The 16729-nt window shown below is 43.4% G+C and overlaps 1 protein-coding gene across 1 annotated transcript in view; it reads right to left on the bottom strand.

The window, feature by feature from the left end:
* Positions 1-13223, bottom strand: part of CYTH4 (cytohesin 4) — a 47277-nt gene extending 34054 nt beyond the window's left edge. Inside the window, exons 1-2 of the mRNA XM_081879512.1 lie at positions 13073-13223; positions 588-670 (exon numbers count right to left, since the gene is read on the bottom strand). Of these exons, the coding sequence (XP_081735638.1) occupies positions 588-670; positions 13073-13091 (102 nt within the window). The 5' untranslated portion in view covers positions 13092-13223. The remainder of the gene's footprint in view (positions 1-587; positions 671-13072) is intronic.
* Positions 13224-16729: the final 3506 nt, after the last annotated feature.

Raw genomic sequence — 16729 nt, 5'->3', positions numbered from 1 at the left:
AAAAAACAGGAAACCAGTAACATCAACATCCGTCTCCCGTCTCCTGTGAGACTTCCAACAGTCTAGAATGTCAACAGAGCCTTGTGACTCCAAAAACTGCACAGTGGCATAAACAGAAACCTAACAGAAAGATCTACATTGGGATCTGCTGCCTCGGGGATCCTGCCACCTGAGGTGGTTGCTTCACCTGGCCTCATGGGTGGGCCTGCCCTGGCCATAGCTCAGTGGCAGAGCCCATGCTTTACATGCCAAAGGTCCTAGATTCAATTTCCACCATCTTCAGGTACAGTTGGAAAAGACTCATGTTTAAAATGCTAGAGGGTCACTACCACGCAGCATCAACAAAAATGAGCTACACAGACCAATGGTGGTCTGTCATAGAATAAGGAAGCTTCTTGTGTTTGGACCCTTCCCAGCAATAGTCATATTTCTGGCAATGCTGCAGCCACTGCCAACCTGAAGACGATGTTGGACTACAGTTCATATCATCCCATTCCATTCACCATGCATGCTGGGGCTGATGGGAGTTGTAGTCTAACACCAGGTTGAGGAAGACTTGGCCCAACTGCCCTTGAGGTGGTGCCCACCTGGATGTCTGCCAGCAGCTCTTCCTTGTGCTTTTTGATGGTCTGTAGCTCAGCTTCCTCGGTTTCATTTAAATCTGATGTGCCTGAAAGGGAAAAAAAAATTTTACTCCCACCCGAGATTTCTCTGAATGTCAAGGATATGATCCAGAAGAGAACATGGCCATTTTTTGACCTGCACATTTTTGAGCTGCTCATCTTCTGAACAACTCAGCATACAAGGTTCTCCTTGGAAATACACAAACCCATTTTATCCTAATAACTTCTCTTTGGGGTAGAATCAGCAGTCGACCCAAGACCATTGAGTGAGCTTCACAGCTTAGTGGGGATTTCAACCCAGGTCTCACCACTCCTCGTCTGATACGGACATCTAGACCACCTACATTTTCTCAGAGCTGGTCCTTCAGGTGCTGTTCCCACAAACTGTTCCTTAAAGTCAGCTGAGCTTAAAAGCGGTTTGGAGACTTGAAAGTGCCCTGCGTTCTTAGACTATGGAGTTTGCTACACAAGATGCGATGGTCATGAACTTGGATAGCTTTAAAGGGGGATTAGACCAATCCACAGAGTATCAGGCAATCAATAGCTACAAACCATGATGGAAATATCCCTACCAGTATCAGAGGTGGTTGCTGGGGAACACAAGTGGGAAGAATGTATGGTGCTCATGTCTGGCTTGTAGACATCCCACAGGTATCTTGGTTGGTAATTGAGAAAATGGCACACTGGACTAGTTGGGTCTAGCAGGGCCCATGTTACGCTTTTATGAGGCAAATACAAGCCAAAAAGACTGAAAACACACATAGGGATTGTTGCCCTAGAATTCTCCCCATGTCCCTCTCTCCAAACTCCCAGAAGTTGTCACTCCCAAAATATTACCAAGTCCATAATTTCCTTCCAAAGCATCCTGGAGTGGGAAGAATCCAAATCAGATAAATATTTTGTTGAAATATAATTAACAATCAATTACAAATTCACACCCAGTGCAAAAGCATTCCAGATCCTAACATTTACATTACAGTGGTACCTCGGGTTACATATGCTTCAGGTTACAGACTCTGCTAACCCAGAAATAGTACCTCGGGTTAAGATCTTTGCTTAATGATGAGAACAGAAATTGTATTCCAGTGACACAGTGGCAGCAGGAGGCCCCATTAGCTAAAGTGGTGCTTCAGGTTAAGAACAGTTTCATGTTAAGAATGGACCTCCGGAATGAATTAAGTACTTAACCCGAGGTACCACTGTAGATCTTTGTTGGAAATGCCCCTTGAGTGGGCTTGCATACCCTGACTCCCATTTTTAAGGAGTGGTGGTGGCAGCAAAGGTGTCTGGTGGTTTTTAAAGGGGCAGAGGAGGCCTTGCTATTTATCAACCAGTGGCTACACATAGATGTTACTCTAGGTTGTACGTAGTTCCTCTTTTATTCTTAGGAAACTGGGTGGGTGATGTCAGAGATGAGAAAACCACAGAATGATTCACTACAGACCAAAAAGAAGAAGAAGTAGCGGTCTGGGGGCCAGCAGCTCCATAGTTAAATAAAGATTACTCAGAGCACTCAGCAAGATTCTGACAATAAATGGGAAGCTGTTGCCGTAGCTGAAAATAAATGTCAGCAGCATCAAGATTCTCTTTCTCTGAAGGCTGCAGCGTTTGTAAAAATGGAACTGGGTATTCAGACTGGACTTTGAATTCAACAGTTTTGAGAAATCACAATATTTATTTTCCTTGTGGGAATCAGGAATAGCTGCACCATTAGACAGACTGAGGTACCCGTCTTTTCAGATGACAGATTTGGGGTAACTGTTAAACTGCAGCAAATGCTAACTTCAATAATAATAATAATAATAATAATAATAATATTAATAATAATATTAATAATAATAGATGATGATGGGGGGGAAGTATTATTAAAGGACTCCTCCAGGCAACTTATTGAGCTGAAATAAATAAATAAATTGTCCAGTAGCAGCTTACAGACCAACTAAGTTTGTTCTGGGTATAAGCTTTCATGTGCATGCACACTTCTTCAGATACACTGAAACAGAAGAGATATTGGATTCTTGTCTCATTACATATATTAAAGCTATTTTTGGTCATCTGCATACTATCCCTTGCTTTTTCCTGTAACACCAATTGCAGTCGTTAACAGTCATTAACAGGCTTACCATGCCCATTGAGTCAATCACTCATCTTCCACCACCCTTCTGAGAAAAACCTCACTCCACCCTCCCACTAATATAAGGGTCTGGTGACTTCTGTTTCAGTGTATCTGAAGAAATGTAATGCAAGTCTGGAGGCATCCAATATCATGATACATTTTAAACCACATTGGAGTCCTCTGTTCATTTTATTTTTCAAGCTATACCAGCTTCAATGACATTGAAAACATACTTCACATGTTGTACCTAACAGGAACTGGTATTTTGTTTAAGATGCAGGGCTGTTATCGGAAATGGGGAACAGTCATTGATTCTTTATTCCACAATCCTAGAGGTGTAATCTGATACCTGTAATAACTGGCAGGGACATATTCAGCTTGCAAACCCTGCCTGCTGAAGAATTCTGGAGAGTCTGAAAGCTCACCTCAATTTCGTGACATTTTGGTTGGTCCTAACAAAGGTTTATGCCCAGCCTTGCATTTTGGAGTCCGTCCCCCCCCCCCCTTATGGACCGACTTTGGCTCCTTATGCTTTTCACACATTGTGGTGGAATCTACGCACATTTAAAAACCGTTCTGAAAATGCTTTTTAAAAAATAAATAATAATAATACATTGAATCTTCCATAAATTCAATGGCCACCGCCATTTAGTGTCACATTGTATATTGCACTTAAAACACACTTAAAATGTTTCATTTGCAACTGTATAGCCGAGTCCTGTGTTTTCTTTCCAAACATAGCCACTAGTCTGTGGTAAACCATTCTTTTATTTTTATCTTATTTTCTCATGTCTGGACAAAAAAGGGAAGTCCCACCCATTTTGTCCTGGAAACTCTTTATCTATGCTACAGTGCATGTGCAATACCATTGCTAAATATATGGTCAGAAAAGGGGAAGCAATGACCTAGATTTTGAGGTGCAGAGGTAGGAACAAGGAGCCTAGTCATGCATATTCCTTAGTATGTGGGTTTGACCCACTCAAGTAAGGTCCCACCCTCATACATTCCTGGTTATTACCATTCGACTGCATTTGGGGACCAGTCACACAACTATGTGCACAGTTTCCACTTTAACTAACACCATTGGTCACATTGTAGTGTGATAAACATAAGCTGAGTTTCAGTTGTGCTCCAGGGGTGAGGCCATCACATCACCTTTGCACTGCTGGGATAGACAGGAAGGAGGCATGTAGCCATCAGAAGTTCTTCATAGAGACCTTGAAGGATACAGCAGCTCTGTGTGGTTAACCCATCACCTGCATGCAAGCAGCACTTCTGCAAATTTAGATGCTCATCCTCAGATGAGCAAGGTGAATAATGAGAGCCAACAAGCTTTCTCCAACCTGGTGCCTTCCAGAAGGAATCCAGCTTCCATCATCCCTGACCATGGGCCATGCATTGTGAAGGGTACCAGGTTAGGGATTAGAGTATTAAACTAGAACTTGGGAGAGTTTAAATCTCCAGTTATGTGTGAAATTCACTGCATGACCTTGGGCTAGTCACTATCTTTCAGATGAAAGGACCTCACGGGACTGTTGTGAGGATAATATGAGGGGCTTATGCAGCGTTATTTTTCTAGGAAAAGAAGTGCCGGAACTTACCTGCACTAAGTATTTTGTACAACCTGATCCTATATTTGTTTGCTCAGCTTTTAGTCCCACATATTCAGTGGAGCTTACTTCTTAAAAAGAGAGCATAGGATGCAAAGTCCCACTGATTTCAATGGCACAGAGCCCCCACACTTGCTAGACAGAACAGAGGATTCATTCCTAGCGTACAATCCAGGTTAAATGTGCATAAGTCCAAATTAAAGCAAAAGGAGTTCAGTGAATAAATGGATGCCGAGGTCTTGTTAATTGCAAAAAGACTTCAGAACTAAGTCCTACTGAGTTCAGTGGGGTTCAGGTCCAGTGGTGAGTGGGTATAAGATTGCTGTCCCAAACTTTATTCTAGGATAGAGGTGGGGAACTACGGCCTTCCAGTTGTTGTCAAACTACAACTCCCATCATCCTTTACAACTGGCAGTGTTGGCTGGGGCTGATGGGAGTTGGAGTCCAAAAACATATGGAGGACCGGGGGGGCACTAGGGGGCGCATCAGAAGATGGCTGACAATAACATCTCTCTGACCCACACGAGGTAATTTGGATGCTGTGATGGGAGTAAATAGCCTCCCTACCCCTCCCCCAGGATTGTGGGGTGGGACTGCCCTTGCCTGCTGTGCCCTATACCACCCCCGAATTTGTGGGGATGGGGGCACTAGGCACAATGCCCTCCTGTGGGATTTCGGCGCTCCTGGACGCTGTCTCTGATCCGCGCCACTAGCTGCAAGAACTTCAAAAGAAACAATTTGGATGAAGCAAATGCACATATTTCAAGGAAGAAGGGGGAGTAAAGACTGCTAACAGAAGAGATCTCTGATAAAACAAGAAGAGTCGAAGGAGCAAGTATAAATCACGAGAAGATACACCAAGACTCGGTATGGCAAAGGGACTGATGGGGGAGGGGGGGAAAACCTTACTTTCTTTCTTATATGTGATTAAACAAGAACCCCACACCCCAAGTCAGAAATGTCATTTTAAGGACTTAAGCTGTGAATTTAAGGCTGTGTGGAAATAAACTTTTGAACCAAAGCATGTTTTGAGAAGAGCATGGAATGTATAAGGGCTTTGGAATGACGCAGTTAAAAGTGCTGTCGCCATATTGGGAAGTTCTGTCGGAGGACTTAAGTCTGAGAGGAGAAATAGAGAAATAGAGCTGTTTTTATATTGTGGGTGAAATTCCTCAGTGGGACTTAAGAATGACAGTTTTGTAATTAATGATGGAAAGAGCGCTGTTATCTATGAAGGCGATGATATATGGAAACCATCTCGATTTGAGGATTGGAAGAACGGAAAAATTCACACAGGATTATTATTGGTGTTTATCAGTTTAAGGAGACTATCAGAAGAGATCATAAAGAAAAAAGAGAAAATATATGAACAAGAGGTGATGTGGAAACAGCAAGATAAGACTGGATAGAATTATGAACTTTGGACTGATTTGGACATTAACGCAGTAGCAAGAAGATGATCAGAATCCCCCTTCGAATCTTGAAATATGGGTCCCCTCAACAAAATTTAAAATTGGCTTTGTAATTCGGAATTTATGTGATGTGATTTGATTTGATTTGATTGGCCGGTTAATAATTTTTTTTAAAAAAAAAAAAAACAACATATGGAGGACCACAGGTTCCCTAATACTGCTATAAGCACTTAACTTGGAACTTCCATCGTCCCTGGCCACAGATTCCTCACTCCTGTTCTAGGGCACAAGGGAAACTATCCATGGAACTGGCAAAGCCAAATTGTACCAGCCTCTGGATTCTAGCTGGGAAATAGAAATGTATAGAACATAGGAAGCTGCCTTATATCAAGTCCACCTAGCTCAATGTTGCCTGCACCAACTGGCATCCCTCCAGGGTTTCAGACAAGAATGATCTGGCAGACTACTAAAGCACCTTATAGCAGGAAAAAGAGGCAGCAGTGTAGATGGTCAAAACTGGATAAATAGAAGATGGAACATTGCATCAGTACCTTGTCATGCCCAAGTTGGTGGGATTTTCCACAGCCAATGTGAGAAGAAACATTTAAGAAGCTAGCTGTGGTATTTTTCCACCTTTTGAAATCTCCCTTGTGTTTTGTCAAAAGTGCCCTTGGACACAGAATGTGCTCAGGTGGGTACTTTCAACTTCCTACTTCAGAGATATTCTTTCTGCAAATTCCTTTTTGAGAGGCGTTCTGCAGAGCTGTCTGCTCAGGGAGGGTAAGTGGTATGTTTCTGAAGATATCCAGAGCACCAAGCTTTTCACAGATGGCATTTTGATCTGAGGAGACCAGAACCAGAGGCTGTAGGAAGCTCTGGAAACATTCAAAGTCATGGGGTTGAAATTATATAGAGTTCTCAAATGAGAGCCCAAGAGATAGCAATTAAAAGATCAAGATAACCAAGCTGCTCCTGGGAGGCCTGAGGCTTGTTCCAGCGGATGAAGGCGTTCCAGGATTCTTTGATCTGGTGAACTTCCGAAGGAAATTGATTCCAAATACAGTAGCTCAAGGTTGCTATGCAGAGGCTGCAATCCTATACAGCAGGGTCCCCATAGATCTCCAGTTGTGGTCAAACTGTGTTTTCCATCAACCCTGGGGAGGTGGAGCGAGACACTTCAAGCAGCAGCAGCAGTGCTGGGTAGGGGTCCAGGTTGGCACTAGCCAAGGACCTCTCAGTAGCATCATGGTGGGGGCTCACTGGTGTGTGGCATATACAAGAACGAAAGGAGAATCCTTGTGGATCAACACCAAAGTCCATCTGATTTAACATCCTGCTTCCAACAGTGACCAAAAACCATGCTTGCTTGGACTTAGCAGAGGTGGAGTCCCACAATATTTGTACCATTGCTCTGCAGTGGCTCAGTTGGTAGAGCCTGAGATCAAGCCCCATCTTGGACAAAAGATTCCTGCATTGCAGGGGGTTGGACTAGACAATCCTTGTGGTCCCTTCCAACTCTATGATTCTATGATACACCAAGGAGTCAACCTGTTTTTTATTTAATAGGAGATGAAGCTTAGGAACAATTATGTGGAATACCTGGTCATCTCCATATATTCCACAGAGCAACCAGGGTATCAACAGTCATGCTAACTTTTAACTCGAGAATGGTACTCATGAAACCATCAAGGTGCATCAACCTGAAGGGGAGAATAGTTTAGCCATGTGTCCTGCCATGTAGAGGACAGACTTCTATCTGAAGGTCTACCTGGTTTCCAAGTCCAGTTTAGAGACAAAGAACCCTATGAATGAAGAACAGGGGCCATGAAGTTGCACATCAACAGGTAGCACCCAGACAACAGACTGAGCAGGCTGACACACAGGTCATTCAATCACAGTCCTCCTCACTATGGTGGGATGTATTGTATTTCTATTTAAATCACGGCACTTGCTCTAAATTCTAAATATACATATTAGCACATGCACATTCTATGCAAATCTGCATCCACTTTTGGCACAATTTCTGCCCTGGGGGTGGACTATCTCAACTGGTCCACCACCCTTGTGGAGAAAGAGTGACTTGACCATTTAAAATGAGTTAATAAAAATTCCCCACCCTCCTGAGACCTCAGTCTTCCTGCCCAGTTGAAAATAAACACATATTTCCATTTAACCACCATGGTTAGCAGCTGTTCAGATACATATTCTTCATGAAGTCACCTAACTCCCTTTTAAAGCATTGGAAGCTAGTAGTCACCACAATTCCTGGCAATGAATTGTATAAATTAGTTAAGTGTTGCATGAAGAACTACCTTTGTTTTTTTATCTATCTTGAATCAACTAGCAATCAATCTCACTGAGAGACTCAGAGTTCAGGGTTATGAATGATGATGAATAAAGCTGCAATTCTAAATACACTTACCTTGCAGTAAATCCCATTGTATTCACTGGAATTTACCTCTGGGTAGACATGCCTAGGACTGCACTGCTAACCCCTCCTTTTCCACTCTCTCTGCACTTCTGTAGCTGGCAGTTTTCTAAATGGCTCTGGACACCAACTGTTTACACAAACATCCTCTTGATTTCCTGCTCTGAGTCACCTGATTTAATTACCGTATTTTAATGGGATTGTTTTATTGAATATTTTAATTACGGTTGTTTACATCTTAATGGGATTCTTTTATTGTGCATTTTAATTATGGTGCATTATTAATTATAATGTGTTCTAACCATGTTGCATGATCGGGTTTTTTTTCCTGTTTTAAAAAACACATTAGAAGGCTGTTTTGATAGTAAGTGGCACATAAATAATGAACTATCACCACAACCACTGGAACAACGCAATAAGCTTTAACCTTACCCCAATTAGGGTGTCCCAATAAGGTGGGGGGGACGCGGGTGGCGCTGTGGGTTAAAGCCTCAGCGCCTAGGACTTGCCGATCGAAAGGTCGGCGGTTCGAATCCCCGCGGCGGGGTGCGCTCCCGTTGCTTGGTCCCAGCGCCTGCCAACCTAGCAGTTCGAAAGCACCCCCAGGTGCAAGTAGATAAATAGGGACCGCTTACCAGCGGGAAGGTAAACGGCGTTTCCGTGTGCGGCTCTGGCTCGCCAGATGCAGCTTTGTCACGCTGGCCACGTGACCCGGAAGTGTCTCCGGACAGCGCTGGCCCCTGGCCTCTTGAGTGAGATGGGCGCACAACCCCAGAGTCTGTCAAGACTGGCCCGTACGGGCAGGGGTACCTTTACCTTTAATAAGGTGGGGGGGGGATGTGAAAGTAGGCAGGTTTCTTGCACCTTTAATAGTTGTGTAGATGGACTAGGGGCTCACCAGCTCTATACTTGTAAAGTGGCATCATACCAATTTAAGATTCTTCCCCAAAGAATCCTGGGGATTGCTAAGGATGCTGAGAGCTGCCAGGAGACATCTTTCCCCCTCACAGAGCTGCAATTCCCAGAGTTCCCTTTGAAAGAGAGATTGATAGTTGAACCATGTGGAAAGGCACAGGTACATGACTCTAGTCTAGCTAAGTTTAATGTATCCCTTTTCATTTATTGATGATACTTTGGAAGGCAACTTATGGACCTAGATCTTGGTCAGATAGTGGATAAAGTGACAATTTTTTAAAATCAAATTTCTTTTAATAAATCCAGAGGGCGGGGGAGAGAGAAGGAGTCAGAGTCTCCCAAAGATTAATCTTCCTTGAAAAACAAGACTTGGCTTCCCACTCTTTTAGTTGGGAACCAGTAATTGCCCAGTTCCTGATTTCCTCTTCTAACATGGAACTTCCAAGGGTCTTGTTAGATTTGGAGGGAAGTGGGTGGCAGCTTTCCTGTTACCCAGACCTAAGACAGCATCCCATTTGGAAGCCACCATGACTACCCTGTGTACAGACAAAGAGAACATGAGGTCTTGGGAGGGGAGAGATCACAGTTGGCCTACTTCCACAAGGAGACAAATCTCTTCCCCCCCCCATCCATCTAGCTGTGGTTAGCTATAGATGCTTTGGGGTGGTTGGGAAGAGGGGAAAGTAGGCACATGTTCCTTGCTCATTTTTCAGAAGGCCCTGAGGAGCTTGTCATGGACCCTTGTCTCGTGAACTTTCTCCACTTCCAACATTCCAGCCTGTTATGATACAATTTATTTGTGATATGTGATAACAAAGGCAGATGTCAACTGCCTGGCTGGTCCACGTCCAAGAGGTAGGAATCTAAAACAGAAGCCAAGCTAAATGTTTATGTATCCCTGACAGAATGATGGGTAATGAATTGTAGAAATAAATTTTATATATTGAGAGAGCACTTTTCCCAAACTCTGACAGGTGGAGGCTAGTCCATTAGGGCAAATGGGGCACTGCCCCACCAACCTTGATCTGCCCTCATGCCAACTGCTAGTCCAAGGGATAGTACTTCCTGTCAGCATTCTCCTCCTTAGGCCTCAGTGTTGCCTTAGTAGGGGGAAGGATGGAGCACAAAACGAGAATTTGTTGGCTCTGCCTGTCATTGGCTTTGGCTCCACCTACTCTTGCTCCCAAACCTCACAACTTTTCCCAATGGAAAACTGAGACACATGTATTCTGGGATGCAGTCCTGTGCAAGTCACTTGACCCGCACCTCACTGTTGCCCCCAAAAAGAGTTTATTTGGGGGTGAGATCTCATGTGCCCCTGAAAAACTCTTTTGGGTGGCAGCAAGAGCAGCACCCAAAATGGCCATCGAGATTATGGGCTCCTTTTTTCTGCCCTACTAGGCCCAATGGGCACCAGCCACCTCAGTGCCTAAGAGCTGCCACAGTGTGAAGACCCACATGGGTTTGTTTCCCTTGCCTACGCCCCAGAAGAGGTTTTTGTTTGTGTTCCACCTTAAGTTATAAATTCCTCATTGCCTAAGCCGCTCCTGTAAAACTTAATAGTCTTCAAGAAAAAAACACTTAAAACAAATCAACAGTCAATAAAAACAGACTAACGTCACAAAATCTAAATAATGACATGCTCTAAGAATTTATCACCTGGATAAAAAGGTAGCTAAAAGCACACCTACATGTTTTTGAAACAATGATAAGGTACAGCTGACATATGCCGAAAGAGCTGGGTTCACCATGGAGAGGCTCTGAGCCCCCTGGAGAGAATTAAACATGGCGACTGAGGTGGGATGCCACCAGCCCAGTGGCTTCCTTCACCCTCACCACTGCCCCATTCTGCCTCTCTGGGCTCTGGCAACTGGTGGGGCTGCCACAGCTGGGAGAGTAGCAGAGTGTCACCTCAGCTTACATGCCACAATTGCAGAAAGTTTTCAAGGAAAATAATTAATAGCAAAGCAGATTCGGTTGGATCCAGTACTACTCAGAACAGATCCATTGAAATTAATGAACACGAGAGACTTAGGTCTACTCCTGAGTTGGACTAACTTTTTTAGTAAACTGTTTTGAGGATTTTTTTCTTTCAGTCAAGGAGTATAAATTTTAATAAATAAATAGATACAATCCAACAGGTCTATGGTGAGTAGGGATTGAGGGGAAATTTGATTCAATAGTCATTTAAAACCTAATCTATCAAATCTGCACTTTCTGAAGCAACACGTGAACCATAACGCAGCTATCCTTCAGAATGTGCACTTATCTAAAGCTTGCAAGGCAGTTCTCCAACCAAACAAGGTTTGCAAAAATGCACATTTTGGGGGAACATGTGGATGACAATGAATAAATTAGTGAAAACAACATACAAAATGCATTATATGAGAGGGAAATGCTTGCATATAAAATGTGTTTAAGAGAAATCTTGCTGGTGAATTTTTGTGAGGATTCTTATTCCTTTTTTTGCAAATTGCTGCAAAAATGGAGAACTGAATTTAAGTCTGGGAAAATGAGAAACTGAGAAAACTAAAATGGGCAGAGGCTTCTTAGTTAAATACAACCCCTACTTCAGATGGTATCCAACTAAGTTTTACTCAGATTAGACACACTAAAATGAATGGACCTAACATAACCATGTTAAATTATTTCAACGGGTCTACTCTGAGTAACCCTTACTTGAATACCACCCTTCATTTCCTGCCTTCAGCAAACCCTTTGTGCCCTATACACTTGACTGTTCCAAATTTTCCTATTGTTTCTCAGATATAATGGAGGATACAATGGAGAATGCAATGGAGATCTCAAAACTCCCATGTAAAGACCATTGACACAAACAGCATTTTCACATATAGGGATCCACAACTGGGGAGCAGTGGAACAGTCCCCACCCCATCCCAGATAAATCATGAAACCCAGATTCCCAACTTTAGTTGTGTGTGGGGTTTTTTTAAATGAAAATAAGTTTTTACCGATTGTAGAATCTAAGATTTGAGGCAAAATTTACAGGCAATATTAGCCACACACCCTTCCCTGAAAAAACTAACCTGATCGCCCCTTTCAGTATTTTTCTTCCACCGCCCCAGGAAAAATACTGCGGGCACCTCAGCTTGCCCGGTTTGGATCGCCCCTTCTTCCAATCTTTCCCCTTAACCGAACGTACTTCTCTAGGTCATTTGGCACACATCCTTTCCCTTCATCCCCAAGATGCTGGGTCTGCTTAACCCAATCTGAAAGTTATGCAGAAAGGTCAGCAAACTGGGGAAACTCATCCACAATCTGAGCCAGAATAGGTGTACTTATAAGCACACTTCAAAGAATATGAAAGCTTTCCTCTGGATGGCATTAAAAAAAAAGTACAGGGTGAAATCTGGCTGTCTCCCAACAATATCTGTGTGGACCAACAACACTGGAATGCTGAGACATAAGAGAAGGTGGACACCCTTCCTCTTCCACATCCAGAAACCAAGGAAACTGGTGGCACTTGAATCAACACTGGCCACAGGGCAGCAACCTCCACTGCACCTCCACAGGCTAGTTTAGGGGCACACCAGACAGGCTGTGTGGCACAGGTAGCTTTGTCGTCCAACGCTTATGCTGCCACTCTCAGCCTCCCAGCATCCACTGCCTGAAGCAGCCACCTCCTTCTCCCTAATGGTGCAGCCAGCCCTGGTATCCCTCCATTCACACATAGCCATAAAGCATCAAATGCAGAAAGGACACATAAACCAGACCTCTTTCAGTCACAGGTGGCTTTGGGAGGGTGGAAGTAAAAGAAATAAATCCTTCAGACCAGACTGGCAAACCTCAACATCTTGCCCAAGAGATCCCTGTTGTCTCATTTATTTTCAATAACTGGTTTAGGCTGGCGATGATCCTATGAGGCAGACCCTTCTGGATCCCCACAGCATGTATGACTTGGAGGCAGAATAAAGACATGGCCCCCATTTTCTAAAGAGTTGACTTACTGGTGGGATGTGCATCCATTCTGAAGCCGGGCTGAGAAGACAATTCTCCCAACTCTGGTACAGCTGTGTGGGTTTCTCTTCCCTTTGTGCTTCTTCGGAATTAAAGTGACTTCAGAGGAACAGTAACTAAAATGTAGGGAGCAGCCCAGGAGGACTGCACTCATCTGTGACTCCGCCCCCTTTCTTTCTCTCTGGTTCCTCCTCTTTGTGGGTTCAGATTGACAGAGGAAGCCATGTGGTCCTGGTTCAGAAACGAGTGCAAATGCTCTTTGGTTGTTTCCTGAAAGAAAAGCCGCAGCATTGCTGCCACGAGCAGCCGTTCCATTCTTGCTGAAAAGGGTCTTGCGCTGCAGATGTGCAGCAATGCAACAGCTCTCAAGGTGTTTACAGACAAAATGACAGCCCCGCTGAGGAAAATGGGATTTTTGTGGCCTGAGCTGTCGTGTGAGCAGTTCTGTGTTGGCTTCTTTTACCCTGCATGCTCTGGGAAGGAAAAGGGAACTTGGAAGTGCAAAAAGGATTTGCTTAGAATCATAGAATCATAGAGTTGGAAGAGACCACAAGGGCCATCGAGTCCAACCCCCTGCCAAGCAGGAAACACCATCAGAGCACTCCTGACATATGGTTGTCAAGCCTCTGCTTAAAGACCTCCAAAGAAGGAGACTCCACCACACTCCTTGGCAGCAAATTCCACTGTCGAACAGCTCTTACTGTCAGGAAGTTCTTCCTAATGTTTAGGTGGAATCTTCTTTCTTGTAGTTTGGAACCTTATTAAGAGGATGATTTGGTGCTGCAAATGTATCCCCATCTGTTTTTTAGTCCTCAGGCTCTGCACAGCAAATCAGCCGAGTAAATAAAAAGGAGGGAAGTTTTTCAGTTCTTTGCATCCTGGATCTCTGGGCTTGTTCACACAAGGGTTTAATGTGGGTTTGAAGCTGAACAGAATCTTCCTCGTTCAAGTGGCAGCCCACACTTTCTCCCCAGTTAAGTTGGATTTCCCCCATCTATGGTTAATCCGATAAGGGAAGAAAATCGAATATAAAATTGCAATGTACCCAGTTGTGGATGCAATAAAACACATTGTGTGGGTGGGAGGCAGGGGTTCATGTGTGTGGTGATGTCTACTGCCACACTTCATACTTCCGTTTGATCCTTGCCTGAACGTCCCTGAACTATCTTGTTTTCATCAGCAGAAAGAAAAGGATGCAGTTGACAGTGTCCCTGTTTCCACCAGTAGTTGCTGAAGGCACATACATGGTAATTTTATTCTATTTTTATTTTAAAGCTGTTTTGTATAGAACTGCTCTTGCACAAAACAGCGATATGGATATAGATATTAAAAGGCCTTTCAGGAAGAATCAGCAGCTGCAGGAGGTGTGAAATAAAAAGGGAAAGGGAAAGGAACAAACTAATTTATTCCCTCACCACAAAATTGATCTCCTCATCCTTCCTTGGCCATATGTGTATATGTGTGAAACATACTGTATATTTTCTACTCTACCTGAACTTCTGATCTGGGTATTACAGATACCCATTGCCATTTTGTGCCCTGGCATTCTGGCACAGTACTTGGCTAGATGAAACACGCTTGTGTTTGTTTATTTTTGAAAATGCTGTACGTTTATTTTTCAAAATCATGTAAAGCCAGAACATGGAAAAACACATCTATATTTATTTATTTTAAATGGCCATTCTGCCCACCATGAAACAGGCTTGAAATGATTGCATTGTCTGAAGTTACTTGTTGCACAATTCCATGGACAAAACATGTTTAAGTGCACCTGTGTAAGTTGTTCTAAACTCTTTTTAAAATTTTATTTTACTGTGTTTGTTTGTTTCATTTGTACCCCACCTTTCCTCCAAGGAGCTCAAGATGAAGTACATGCAGTGGTACATCAGGTTAAGAACTTAATTTGTTCTGGAGATCCGTTCTTAACCTGAAACTGTTCTTAACCTGAGGTACCATTTTAGCTAATGGAGCCTCCTGCCGCCGCGCTGCCATGGCGCGATTTCTGCTCTCATCCTGAAGCAAAGTTCTTAACCCGAGATACTATTTCTGGGTTAGCAGAATCTGTAACCTGAAGTGTCTGTAACCTGAGATACCACTGTAGTCCTGTCTGCCTGATTTTATCCTCACAACAACCCTATGAAGTAGGTAAGGCTGAGAGGCAGTGACTGGCCCAAGGTCACCCAATGAGCTTCATGGCCAAGTAGGGATTTGAACCCTGGTTTCCAGGTCCTAGTCTAACATTCTAATCACCATGCCACACATGCTCTCTAGGGGCTTATGGTGAAGGGCAGGTTAATAATAATAATAATAATAATAATAATAATAATGTGCAAACATAAATAAGCACACCACAGTGCACCTCCCATTTCCAGAACTACTGAAGGTGGGGAAGTAGTAATGGAGAGGAGAGACAACAGCACACTTTACAAATACATCCCATAAAGTGCTGCCCATGGTTTAGACAGAAAACTTTGAGATAGATTCGGGAGGCATAAAATTAGAAGTGCTCATGCATGGGGGAATGTGCAACAAAGTGCATATGGAAAAAGAGGCCCAAGGATGCATTAATGCCCCAATGTGCACACAGTTTCTGTTTCCCAGTGCTGCCCATTAAAGACAATGTGCATAACTCACTTCTGCTTCTTCAACAAAGCAGGAAGCCAAAAGGGGGACTCTGGGGAATTGAGAGTGTGTGCAAAGCACAAAGATCCTAACCTGACACTGTTCTGACTTCTGTATAGGCGACTACCATGCAATTGCAATACAAATTGTGGTCTGTTGCCTCAATATTATCCATAGTGGCCCTAGTTTGGAGCCATAATGCAATCAGATTCTTTGTAGGATTTGTGTAGTTTATGCCTTTCCCCTTAATCTCACTCCAACAACTTTGGGGCAAAAGCATAAAAAAGCTCAACAACTTCAATCCTAAAATAAAAAAAAGGTTAACAACTTTGGTCTGCCCTCACTGCCCTTCACTTCATCAAATCTGGCCCTCTTTGAAAAAGTTTGGACACTGGTCTATGGGAATGAAATGATGTGTTGAGGCCTATTTTCATCATTTGGGAAGCCTCTCTGATCATGAGTGGAGACTGAAGACAGGCCATGAGCACTGAAGTCCTGTCTTTCCTACCACATTTGTTTCCTCTGGGTCACAAGGCACAGCCAAGCGGCGCCAGCATGTCAATAATTCCTCTTCCACTTCCTTTTAGCATCTTCTTCCTCAAATAGAGGCTGAGAAATAGAAAACAGCACCACCCTTTCTCCACTTGCTTCTTATGTACAGGACAGAGAACCCTGGGCAACAGCGCCCCTGGCTGGACAGAGAAGAAGGTAAGAGGTAAGAAGAAAACTGAAGGCTTTGTGCTGGTCATCAGGCAATGGCTTTTAAAAAAAAAAAAATCTGCCATTCGATGTGGATGATCAAGTGAAGATCACGTATTTGCTGTCTGCACCAATAGGTTCATGACAGACAAAGTTGCAAAATTCACGGTTGCAGCCCCAAAACTGAGAATGATCATCAAAGACAATATGGTGGACTGTAAAGTCTGATTGGCAATGTAATATAGAAACTCATTTGTGTAGGTCTGCTCTTCCGAGTATATTAGCAGGATTTTAATTGCATTTGTAATGTAACAAATACCATGGAT

The sequence above is a fragment of the Podarcis erhardii genome, assembly GCF_964252035.2.
Source record: "Podarcis erhardii genome assembly, chromosome: 10".
NCBI classification, from domain to species: Eukaryota; Metazoa; Chordata; class Lepidosauria; order Squamata; family Lacertidae; genus Podarcis; species Podarcis erhardii.
The sequence above is the reverse complement of the archived record's forward strand: the minus strand, read 5'-3'. Positions and strand labels throughout refer to the sequence as shown.